Source organism: Orycteropus afer, unplaced genomic scaffold (assembly GCF_000298275.1).
Source record: "Orycteropus afer afer isolate SDZICR_OR568_19922 unplaced genomic scaffold, OryAfe1.0 scaffold00010, whole genome shotgun sequence".
Taxonomy (NCBI): Eukaryota; Metazoa; Chordata; class Mammalia; order Tubulidentata; family Orycteropodidae; genus Orycteropus; species Orycteropus afer.
In genome coordinates, this window is record NW_006921597.1 from 7,135,857 (window position 1) to 7,149,719 (window position 13,863).

The 13,863-nt window shown below is 33.4% G+C and overlaps 1 protein-coding gene across 1 annotated transcript in view; it reads right to left on the bottom strand.

Annotated features, from left to right (window-relative positions):
- Window positions 1-13,863, bottom strand: part of MAN1A2 (mannosidase alpha class 1A member 2) — a 448,144-nt gene that overhangs the window by 129,799 nt on the left and 304,482 nt on the right. Inside the window, exon 6 of the mRNA XM_007948607.2 lies at window positions 9,257-9,351. Within this exon, the coding sequence (XP_007946798.1) occupies window positions 9,257-9,351 (95 nt within the window). The remainder of the gene's footprint in view (window positions 1-9,256; window positions 9,352-13,863) is intronic.

The window sequence follows — 13,863 nt, forward strand, 5'->3', positions numbered from 1 at the left end:
ATCATGAGCCAAAACTTTTTTTAAAAATTTTATTAAAATTTTAGACTGCTTCAAATTCCTCCACAGAGAATCCTTTCTAAAAATCTTAAGCCAGAAAGATAATTCTTCCCAAAGGCAAAAGAAACAGGTTTTACTTTAAAGTCTTGGTATCAACTCTTGCTTCTGTAGAATAAAAAACCGTATTTTTTTATATCAACAAAATACACAGAATACAGATAATTAACTTAAATGTTTTCTAAAACCTTCACAATTAACCATACAAATAAAAATGCTATATGTACAAAAGATATTAATGTGCTCATGTATATATACTCATGTGCCTGTCACAATGTACTTGTTCTGTAATGAGCAGGTGAATTTAAACATAATTCTAACTCTTTGAGTCATGACTACATAAATACATATTCATAATTTACTATCATCTCATTACTGACATCAGATGGATCTTAGCTGAAAGCAAATAATACCACAAAGATGTTTACCTGTGTTTCATTGACTATACAAAGGCATTCAACTGTGTGGATCATAACAAATTATCAACAACAATGCGAAGAATGGGAATTCCAGAACAGGGCTGTATCCTTTCACCATACTTATTCAATCTGTATGCTGAGCAAATAATCCACAAAGCTGGACTATATGAAGAGAAACGTGGCATCAGGATTAGAAAAAGATTCATTAACAACCTCTGATATGCAGATAACACAATCTTGCTGGCTGACTTGAAGCGCTTACTGGTGAAGATCAGAGACTACAGTTCTCAGTATGGATAACCGCTTAACATAAAGAAAACAAAAATACTTACAACTGGACCAATAAGCAACATCATGATAAATGGAGAAAAGGATGAAGTTGTCAAAAGATTTATTTTCAGTTGGATCCACAATCAACACCCATGGAATCAGTAGTCAAGAAATCAGACATCATATTGCACTGGGCAAATTTGCTGCAAAACACCTCTTGAAAGTGTTGAAGAGCAAAGATGTCACTCTGAAGACTAAGGTGTACCTAATCCAAGCCATGGTATTTTCAATTGCTTTATACACATGTGAAAGCTGGGCAATGAATAAGGAAGACCAAAGAAGAGTTGATGCCTTTGAATTGTGTTGGCGAAAAATATTGAAAGTGCCATGGACTGCCAGAAGAATGAACAAATCTATTCTGGAGGAAGTACAGCTGGAATGCTCCTTGGAACTAAGAATGGACAGATTTTGTCTCACTTACTTTGGTCATGTTAGAAAGGACCATTCTCTGGAGAAGGATATCATGCTTGGTAAAAACAGCAAAAAATGGCCCCAACAAGATGGACTGACACAGTAGCTGCAATGATGGGCTCAAGCATAGCAGGGATTCTGAAGAAGGCACAGGACTGGGCAGTGCTTCATTCTTTTACACATAGGGTCACTATGAGTCAGAAACAAGTTGACAGCACCTAACAACATCCATAAACACACATACACTCAGAACCCCAGAACCATCTTTCATATAAAACAGCAGTAACATAAAAATTACCCTATGACATGGCAGGTACTTTTATAAGTGCTTAACATCTATTATAACCTTCAGAACTATCTTATAAGTACTATAATGTCTCCCTTTCCACAAATAAAACAAACGAGACATAAGAGTTATACAGTATGCATAAAGATTGCATAAGTAAGTAGCAGAGGTAGGATATGCAAGCACAGGTGATCTATTTCCATTCAATGTTCTATGCCACTCTACATACTGCCTCGTTGTTTCCCATCCTCTTTCTTTCTCAGTTCCAGCTTCTATTTTGAAGAAATATACAATGATTAAAATTAAAAATTTAAAGTAACTCTTTGACAGCAGATAAAAGACCAGAACATAAAATAATTAAACAGGGAAATAAATCAGAAAAAATTATATAAAACAGAGAGAGGGAAAAAATATGAAAATAAAGAAAGAAGATAGGATACCGGGGGGCGGGATTAGAAAATGTAACATTTATTGAATTAGAATTTCAGTGAAAGAAAGAACAGAGACTAAAGCACAAGCATATTTGAAGACATAATGGCTAAGAATTTTCCAAAACTGAAGAGAATAGCAACCCACAATTCAAAAAGACTAATAAACCTCATAGTGAGAATACAGAGGAACAAAGAAAAATAGAAAAAATACTAAAAAAAGGGGGGGGGAAGGTTTATTTCCTAAGAGTTGATCATAAGATCAACAGAGCTCATATCTCTGTAACAGTGGAAACCAGAAAACAGTACAATGATATCTTCAATGTGCTGAAACTAAACAACTGACAACCTCAAATTCCATGCCTAGCAAAAATAACCATCAACAACACAGACAAAATAAAGATAACTTTAGACAAACAAAAACAGATCATTTGTCACCAGCAGATCCACATTAATGAAATTTTAAAAGATGTACTTCATCAAGCAAACAGAAAGTGATCTGTGATGGAAGGTCAGAAATGTAGAAGAAATGAAAAACAAAAGAATTATAAATAATGTGGACAAAGGTAAATGAACATCATGTTATAATAAAAAGTTATTTATAAAGTATATTAGGGTAAAAAAGGTTAAGTTTTTGAGACACGTAATAATAACATACAGTCAAGACAAAGTAAATGGAGATTTAAAGTGTAATGAGGGTCTTATACTGTACAGAAGGAGAGTAAACATTTTTATAATCTTTAGACTTTGGTAAATATCCAAAATGTGCTTCTACAATAACCATTAAAATAAATAAATAAATAAAAGAAAACGTTTAGTCCAATAAAAGGTTGTGAAAAGAGAAGATAAAAAGAAAATTAGAATAGGTGGGATTAATTGCAGAACACTCAAGAGATAGAAATATTTAAACCCAAACATATCAGTAATCATAGTACATATAAAATGGCAATATATACCAATTAGAAGAAAAAGATGTTTTATTTCATTTCTTAAAAAAATTCAATTATAAACTGTTTATAGAATATATACATAAATTCAAAATGACTGATAAGAAAAATGAGAAGAGGTAGTTCTTTGGATGGTCCAAATGGCTATAGCTAGTCTCTGCTGCTCACTTCCACCCCACCCCAGGATCTTTGGGCTTCAGAACAAACCACTGCACCTCTCTCTCTGGAGCCTAATGCTTTGTCTAATATGCATCAGGGCTAAAGAGATATAATTCTGAGGTAGTACCCATATGTCCAACTACCCTTCCCTTCAAAATTTCCTGAAATTTTGTACTATGCTCTGTGCAGTGAAATGGGTAACCTCTAGAGTATAAAACCAGGTAGAGGAAGGTCCTCTGGGTCTTCTGGCCATGGCACAAAGTGACAAGACATGCATGAAAGTTTTCCACTGCCTGCCCAAATAGCTTTTATGCTGGGGGGACCACACATCATGGAACTTTTCCCCTTGTATATGGCCTATTGTCTGTAATTAAAGCTGCTTACGTTATTGGCAACATCACGCACACGTCTTGCGTGTATTACCTAACGAGGCTAAATGGATATAACACCCATGGAATGCTTGCTGCCACTGCATAGAATTCTCATCCCAGTATTCCAGTGGCAGCTTGGGATCCAGACACATGTAGGATTGTTTAATTTTCTTGAAGATTTAAACCTTTTATCATCATCTACAGTAGTACCATTTTTCTTACTCTTCTTGATACTAACATGGCTACAGTGACTTAATTTTAATTAGTTTTTGTATTTTTTTTTTTTTTTACATTGCATACAAAAATATAAAACAAAAACTGGCATAACTGAGAGGAGAAATACAGAAATCAGCTGTCGTGACAGGAGAGTCTAATACACAAGCGTCATTAACTGAGAGTAGTAACAGACAAAACAAAGAAAAAATTACCAGTATATATCAGATTTAGACACCAGCACATTTAATAAATTTGACCTTAAGGTACATATGTACAACAGTATACTCAAAACTACAAAAAACACAGTCTTTTCAAGCACTGTAAAAATAGTTATAAAAATAGACTAAATACTGAGCCATAAAGCAAGTCTCAATAAATCTCAAAGTATGAAAATCCTATTGATTATTCTCTGATCATGATGCAATTTGGCAAGAAACTTTTTTTTTTAAGTGAAAATCTCTAAAAGTTTGGAATTTAAACAATGTTCTTCAGATTTATCTATGGATTAAAAGAAATTAAAATGGAAAATACAACACTATAAAGTGAATGATAAAAATACTGTATTATCCAAACTTGTGGGATGCAATTAGAATATTAATTAGAAGAAAATATATACCTTTAAATGACTATATTAGAGAAGAATGAATGAACTAATAACTCACCTCAACAAGTTAGAAAACAAACAGCTCAATCAACTAACTTAATATAGAAGGAAGGAAACAAAATGAATAGAAATAATATACAACTGAGGATCAACAAAGCCAAAAGTTAATGTAATAAAGAGTAGTTGTTTTTTTAACCGCTGTCAAGTTGGCATTCAATTCATGGCAACCCATGAATTAGAGATTAGAATTGCCCCAGAGGGTTTTCTTGACTGTCATCTTGCCAGAAACAAATTGCCAGGTCTTTCTCCAGCAGAGCCACTGGATGAGTTCTGCCAGTCTTTCCGTTAGTAGCCAAGTGCTAAACCACTGCACTTACAGGCTCCTAGAAAATTCACTAGATGGACTCAAGAGCAGAAAGAGACAATATAGGAAAAACTCTGTGAACACGAAGACAGAATAATGGGAATTATTCAATCTGAAGAACAGAGAAAAAAGATTGAAAAATAATAGTAAAACCCTCAGAGACCTGTGGGAGTGTAAAAGTTCTAAAATAACAGTAAGTGGTATCCCAGGAGAAGAAAAGAATGGGACAGAAAAAATAATTGAAAAATATGGCCCAAAGTTTCCCATTATATTCAGTGAAAGACAAATACACAGATTCAACATGCTCAGGCAAAAAGCCCAGGCAGGATATATAAAGAAAGCCAACCAAGGTACTTCTTAGTCAAACTGCTGAAAACCAAAAACAAAGAAAAAATTATAAAAAGCATTCAAAAGAAAAAAGACATTCAATACAGATCAACAATGATTCTAATTCTTATTAGAAACAACAGAGATGACATAGACAGCAACATCTTTAAATTGTAGAAAGAAAAAAACATCAACCCAGAATTTTACACAGACTGAAGATAGTCTTTAAAAATAAATACAAAATAAATACTTTTTCAGACAAAGAAAAAGTGTAAGAATCCACATCTGCAGAGGAGTAATGTAAGAAATGCTAACCAAAGTCCTGCAGGCTGAAGTGGTATCAGATTAAAATCCAGATCTTCAAAAAAGAGTTAAGAGCACTGGAAATGGTATACACCTGAGTAAATATCAGACTATTATTTACCTCTTAATTTCTTTGAAATATACAGGACTATTAAAGCAACCATTTTAAAAAATGTATTTTAAAATCTTAAGTGTATTAGATACAATTCACTTGACAACTATAGCATGTAAAGGATGAGAGGTAAGGCTAAATGGACAGATCAGGTTTGCAGTATTTCTGCACTTTACATGAAAAACTCACTGCCATCATGTTGATTCCAACCCCGTGACCTACAGGACAGAGCAGAATTGCCCCATAGGTTTCCAAGGCTGTAATAATTAGAGGAACAGAGTGCCACATCTTTTTTCCATGTAGCAGCCGGTGGGTTCAAACAGTTAACCTTTAGGTTAACAGCCAAACATTTAACCACTGTGCCATCAGGATTATTCATTAACACTTTACATGAAGTGGTATAGTATTAACTCTAGGTTGACTGTAAAAACTTAATTGTATACAGTAGTGTGAGTCCTACAGCAACAGTGCAAAAATAACTCCCCAAACAAGCAAAAACAAAGAGCTTTAGATAAAAAGGCAAAAGAAAAATCCACAAGCAATTCTAAAAAAAATATATTAATTTATTCAAAAGATGGTAGAAAAAGATAAATAAATAACCAGAGTGAAATTATTACATTAAATGTTAATGAACTAAGCATTCAAATTAAAAGGCAGATATTGTCAGACTGGGTAACAAAAGAAATATTCATCTGGACGCTGTATCCAAAAGAAGACGACTTGTAATTTTGACACAGAAAGGTTAAAAGTAAATGGATAAAGAAAGAAAGATATACGATGCAAACAATAAGGATAAGAAGGGTGGAGTAGCTACCTTAAGAGCTAATGAAATAGACCTCAAGACAAAAGTATTACCAGAGATGAAGAAGGGCACATCAATACGACTGAAACAGTCAAATCCTTAGAAGGACATATCATAAATGAATAAGTATCTAAGAATAAAGCTTCAAAATACATGAAGCAAAAAACTGACATTGAAATAATCAAAGAAACAGACAACCGCACAATCATAGTTTGAATATTTTAACAACCATCTCAGCAACTCATGAAATAATTATACCAAAAACAAAAAAATCAGAAAAGATACAGATGGCTGAACAATACCATTAACCACCTTAACCTAACTGATACTACGAGAATTCTTCACCCAAAAACTGTAAAACAGGCATTCTTTTCACATTTACCAACAAAGACCACATGCTGGGCCATAAACAAGTTGCGATAAATTTAAAAGTTTTGAAATTATACAAAGAGTTTCTCTGATCACAAGAAAATTGAATTAGAAATCAAAACAATGAGATATCTGATAAGCTGTCAAATATTTGGAAATTGAACAGTGCTCTTCTAAATAACTGATGCATCAAAGAAATTCTAGGAGAAATTAAAAAAAATTTTGAACTGACTGATAATGAAAAAGCACATTAAATTTTCTGAGATGCAGCTAAAGCAAGCTTTGAGGGGAATTTATAGCTTTAAATACTGTTATCAGGGAAAAAAAAGGTCTAAGATCAAAGAAATATGGTTCAAAATTAGGAAGCATAAAAAAGAGTAAAGCAACTCAAGTAAATATAGGGAAATAAATAATAAAGCAGAAATCAATGAAACAAAAAAGAATGAATACTAACAAACACAGAAGTTGGTCCTTTGAAGAGATTAACAAAATCTCTAAATGCCTAGCTAAACTGATTTTAAAAAGAGAGAGAACACAAATTTCAAGTATCAGAAATGAAGGGAGGGTTATATCATTACAGACTGTAGAAACATAAAAGGCATAAAAAAGTAAGACGAACAACTTTACAGCAACAAATTTCATTAACTTTGACAAAATTAATTTTGAAACAAAATGAAAATGAAAATTTGAATAGCACTACATGTATTAGAAAAATTGAATTTACTATCAAAAGCTTTCCCATAAAGAAAATTTGGGGCACAAATAGTTTAACAGGTGAATCTATCAGACATTTAAGGAGGAAGTAAGACCAATGTCACAAATATCCTTTTAGAAAATAGAGGAATAGAGACTATTTCCTACTTTGTTTTATGAAGCCAGATTAACTCTAATACCAAAACCTGAGAAAGACATTACAAAAGAAAATTTCGGACCAATAGCTCTCATGAACATAGTTGCAAAGTACCTAAAAAAAAAAAAAAAAAAATCAGGAAATCAAATTCAGTAATATGTGAAGAGGACAAATACATATGGCCAAAAATGTCCTAGCAGTTCAAAGTTGGTTTAACATTTTAAAAGCTAACATGTAATTCATTTACCGTATTAGTGGAATACAGAAGAAAAGCCTTATGATCGTCTCCAGAGATGAAGAAAAACTATCTGGGCAACATTCAGCACTCACTTAGAATAAAAACTCTTGGCAAAATAGGAATAGAAGGGAACTTCCTCAAACTGACAAAGGTATTTTATGGAAAAATCTCCAACTATTTTTGAATGCAGGTTATAGAAATCTAGATATATAGAAATAATAGGTGGAAACAACATGTTTAATCAAGAATGTAAACCTAAAAGTTGTAAAATACATATTCAGATATATAAAAATTTGAAACATCTAAATGACAAAAATGCTGTAACTAAAAATAGCAGACAAACAGCAGAGCAGGGAGAGAAGAATTAATTTTACAATCTACAAAGCACTCCTACAAACTAACCAGAAAAAGACAAGCAAACCAAATGAAGTTCAGGAATAGATAATTCACTAAAAGTGCATCTAAATGTTCAGAAAATATATGAAAAGATTCACTAGTTGTAAACACAAATTAAAATAATAATAAGTAACACTTTAAAGGTTCCAATCTGTCAAAAATTAAAAAGAATTTTCATGTGCAGGCATTTAGGTACTCTCACACATTGCTTGTGCAAATATAATGTACTATATAGAGCCTTTTTGGAAAATATTTTGGAGTTATCTACTAAATTTGAAAATACATATACCCATTGAGCCAGCAATTCCTTGCTGGGAATTTATCCCACAATACTGAAAAGACATATATACCATTTAACTCAGTAATCATATTCTTGAGAATCATTTCCAAAGAAAGAAAATTCCCACTACACAAGGACATAGGTAAAACTACAGTGTTGTAGCAATGTTTATAGAGGTAAAACAACGGAAACAAATCTATACTACTGGTACGGGAATGCCTTATAAATTATGACATAACTACCCGTAATCCACCAGCAGTTATCACAAAAACTGATTTAAAGTTTTATGAAATGGCCTGGAACAGTATTTTCCATGAGTATTTCTAAGAATATTTTCTTCATGGAAAAACAAGTAGTAGAGAAACAAGCATCCAAACAAAGCAAGCTGCACCTTGTATGTATGTATGTGTGTATTTCTATGTGCTGTATCTACTACAGAAGATAAATGAGAACAGAGAAAAATATTGAAGGGCAATGCTTTGCCAATGTGCATTGGCTTCCAGGCAGGAGGATTAGAGGAAAAAAAAGTAGATTAAGCCAAAGAGAACTTTTTAAAAAAAAAAAAAGTAAATATGAACTTAACAAAAATTACATTATGTGCATGGTATATGCAAAGAAGCTAGCTAAATGAAAATTAAGCTTATAAATGCTCAGGACATGGTCCTTGGACCTTGAAAACCTTTCTACTTTAATCTCAATCTAAATTTGAAGTTTGAAATGTGAGCTTGACTTTCAGTTATTTTTCTCCATTTAGACAAAACAAACAAAAAATGTCCTCTAGTCTTTCTTCATATTAGAATTAAGTTTTGATTTTTATATGAGAAGATAATATGACTCTTAAAATGACAGTAAAGAAAACATCTGAAAATCTATCAAGGAACTAAGGAAAAAAGAACAATAATAATGAGCAATGTCTAAGGATAAAAAAAGTCAAAAATCAGTTAATCTAATTTCTCTAGAACAGGAATACCCACATAAAACCCAGTTTACCTTTTCAGATTCACCATCGCCCAGGGAATTCCAGTGGGTGTGTTAAAGGCAGGAAGAAGTTTTTCAGCCAATTGCACTGCTTTGATCTTGAATATCTAAGGTAAAAACATGAATATTCATAATTAATAGTCATCAATAAGTACTTGCTGATCTCTTGTGAATGCATACCACAATGTACTAGGTTTAAAAGGGGGGGGGGCAGCTAATTTCTTTGGTACCACAGAGCATACAGCAATCACAGTGTTTGTAAACTAAGATACTGAGTAAAGCTACCCAAGGTACAAAGCTCTAAAACTACAATTTAATGCAAAGTGAAGAACATGGTTTGATGGGAATATTATCTTTATTTTCACCTGGGGAAAAACCTAAGAGAAAACATTAGGCTATCGAATTTCAGACAAGAGATACAAGCTTAGTTCAAATAATAAGACTAAAGAAAGAGATGTAACCCAACTTAGATAAATGCTCTTGGATTACTGCAACTATGTTTATGTCCAAACATTTTCCATCAAAACTTAATAAGCATTATAGAAAACAAAGAAAACATGAGCGTTCACACTCCAAGTTTACCTTAAGAGTTATAAATGCTTTGCCTCTATGTCCCACTTGCTGCTTTTTTGGTACCCTAAACAATAAATATGAGCTCTAGTAGCATATAGTGCCTAAGGCATTTGACTGCTAACCAGAAGGCTGGTGGGTCAAACCCAACGGCCACTCCTCAGAAGGAAAGCTGGGCAATCTACTTCTGTAGTGATACTGCCTCAAGAAACCCAATGAGGGGTCGCTATGAGTCGTGTTCAACTCAATGACAGTGAGTTTGGTTTGGTTTAAATAATAAATGGCCTAAATATCAGTGGCCTCCAAACTCTTTTACATCATGTATTATTATCAAGATGTATATAGTAACATTTCTAATATTTTCTAAGCATTGTCCCATAGATAGGTTTGCATACCACACTTTGAAGACCACTAATTTAAAGACCCCACGATGTTCAATTAGAAAAAAAGTAGCATATTCACTTATGAGCTTCAAGTCTATCCCCTCTTAAACTGATTCCAAATTGACTGGTTATTTCAGGTCCTATCATTTCATTAAAACCACATATTTTTGATAAAATATTAGAGTCATCAAATGGTAATTAGTTGAACAGACCAAAGTTTTGAGTTGTGGAAATGTTCAAGAAAACATATCAACATTATTGTGGGTAGAAAATATTAGAGAATATATACAAGTAGGAAAAAAATGACATTAAGCTGTTCTGCAAGTTTCCTTAAATAGGTGAGAACCATTTAGCAGAACTTTTAATTAGATATACTCATATATCTATAATTTACCATTTCCTTTAATAGTCACTTCAATATAAAAATCCTGAAGAAAAAATACAATAATTTAAGGTAAATATGTGAGTAATATTCATCCTATTAATTCAGAAAATCAAATTAAAATTCATTTCTGTTAGTATTAATATTTATATCTTGACAAAGGTTACACTATATACAGTAAAGAGTATCAATTTTGTTTATCATGAGATAAACAAAGGGACCAAGTTTTTATCTAAGAATATGGTTGTTGTTGTTATTGTTATTATTATTGTTAGTTGCCTTCAAGTTCGTTCTGACTCGTAGCAACTCCATGTATGCAGAATAGACATGATCCATAGGGTTCTTAAGCCTATGGCCCTTTGGAAAGCAGATAGCCAAGCAGGTCTTCTGAGGCGCCTCTGAGTGGTTTCCAACTGCCAATATTCTGCCAAGCAGCCAAGTGCTTTGCTATGTATTTGTTAATCACGGCTTTTTTTTTGGGGGGGGGGGTGTCTGTTTTGTTTTTTTCTAAATTTACTTTTGTTGTGGTGAAAACACACACCAAGACATTCACCAACATAACAACTTCCATATTTACAGATCAGGGACACTGATGACATTTTTCATGTTCTGCCACCATTATTGCTATCTTTTGTTAAGCAAGTATTTTTGTGTCACATCTTTTCTAAGGATGAAACTAAGATGAAGAATGGTAAAATGATTTACAAACTTTTTCTAAATAGAAAGTATTCTTATTTCACTTACAGAGGTAAACAATAACACTGACTAATTTTCAACTATCTTGTGTCATATATACAGTTAACACATATAGTAAACAAATTCTAATGGGCAGTCCAAAAATAAAACACCTCCTAATGCCATTGAGAAAAATCTTCTTACACAGTATACTCATCTTAATTTATTCACAAATATATGAACTCTTTAATGATAAACATATTATAATCTTAAATTCTCTATCTCAGAATCATGTTTTAATAGACAACAACAAAAACTCCAACATATTTTGATACACAATACCAACAGCAAATTTAAAATAAATTCATTTTAAGTATGCAGTGCAGGCATATAAGAAAAAATCCAAAAGGCATTAAAGCAGTTTCTTTTTCAGTCCTGTCTGTCAACCATCTACAATGCAACCAGGTATCAGTTTCTTAAATATCTAGTAAATAATGTGTGCTAGGTCAGTTTCATGGTTCCTAATCTCATATCCTGGCCTCCTACACAGAGTTAGCTGATCTCTCTCTCCCTCACATAGAATATCCTGCACTCAATTCTGAACATGTTTACTTTACTTAATGGGATCTTGGTGATCTTTCCAAATAAGTACACAAAGCTGCATCAGTCCCTTAAGTGGCTACAGGATTTCTCCTTGTATGGATATATCACAATTCATTTTATCAATACCCTACTGATTGACATTTAATTTCTTTCCAAATTATGTTGTATTGTTAGCTGTCATCTAATTGGTCTCCAACTCATGGCAACCCCATGCACTCAGAATGAAATGCTGCCCAGTTCTGCACCATCCATGATAGGTTGAAGATCAGACTGTTGTGATCTATAGGGTTTTCACTGGCTCATTTTAGAACCAGATAACCAGGCCTTTCCTCATAGTCCATTTTAATATGGAAGTGTCACTGAAATCTGTTCACCATCATAGCAACATACAAGCCTTCACTGAATGACAGTAGTAGCTGTGCATGAGGTGCACTGGCCAGGAATCAAACCTGGGTTATACACCTATGTAAAATAAACTCTGAAGTAGAATCGTTGGATCAACGGGTATAAATATTTATAATTTTGATAGCCATTGCCAATTTGCACCCCATGGATATTTTACTAATTGATACCCCTAGCAAAAAATTGAGTGGCTATTTCACCATGTCTTTGTTAACCCAGGAGTTATCAAACTTTGGATTATTGCCAAACTGAAAGCAGAAAAAGGGAACCCTATTGTTATTTTCAGGAGCCCAGGTAGCATAGTACCTAGGTGCTCAGCTACTAATCAAAAAGTCAGCAGTTCAAACACACCAGCTACTCCATGGAAGAAAAATGTTAAAGTTTACTCCCATAAAGATTTACGGCCTTAGAAACCATATGGGACAGTCCTACTCTGTTCTATAGGGTCATTATGAGTTGGACAATGGGTTTGTTTTTTTCTTTTTATTACTATGTTTATTTTCATTTCATTATCAATGTGGCAGACACTCAACAGCCATTCAAAACCTCTTTCATTATACCTTAATGTATTACACAGTATGAAAAATGTTACTTAATTCTCATTTGGATTCCAGGGACCTAAGAATAGGCTCCATTTGCCAAGAACAGCAGGGACATAAAGAAGGCTGACATCAAGAAAGGAGACAGGGGGTGAGAGTATCAGTGCTGCCAACTAATGAACAGAAGAGCACAGTACCCTGCTTTCATAGATAACATCTAAACAAACCAAAGAAAACAAAAACTGTGGGCAAGTCACTCCAACACACAATCACCAATTAAATATTAACACAAAAACATCACAATGCCTCAGAGCATCACAGTCAACACAAAGATGTAAGATAAAGCAGGAGAAACAAGGGACCAGGATATAGACCGAAAACACATCCCTGAGGAAGACGCAGCATTGGAACTCCCTGACAAAGAATTCAAAAAAACCGTATCTGGGTACCTACAACAGATTGAAAAACGTATCAAAGAAAACACTGACAAAATGGAGGAGAAAAACCTAGAACAATTTCTAAAGACAATACAAGAATAAAATGACAAAATAAATGAAAAATTAGAAATGATACATCACCTACAGATAGAAATGCAGAACACTGATACCAAATTTTCAGAAATAGTTAACACATTGAATGGGCAAAGGAGAAGAGTTGAATCAATGGAAGACAGAATTAGTGAGACTGAAGACAAATATCTCAATATTTCTTTGGAAAGGGATCAATCACATCAATCAGAAAAAAAAAGATCAAAACAAAATGAAGAAAACATAAGGTTCATGTGGTATACCATCAAAAGGAATGACGTACATATAATCAGAACTCCAGAACAGGAAGAGACAAATAAGACTACAGAGAAAATTGTTGAAGATTTGCTGGAAGAGAATGTTCCTGGTATGATGAGAGATGAAAATATATCCATTCAAGAAGTCCAACGAACCCCAAACAGGATAGACCCTGAAGAAAATCACCAAGACATATCATCATCAGAGGTGGGGCAAGATGGCGGACTAGGCAGAAGGATTGCACAGACCCTCTTCAACAAAGAAAAGGGAAACCAATTAA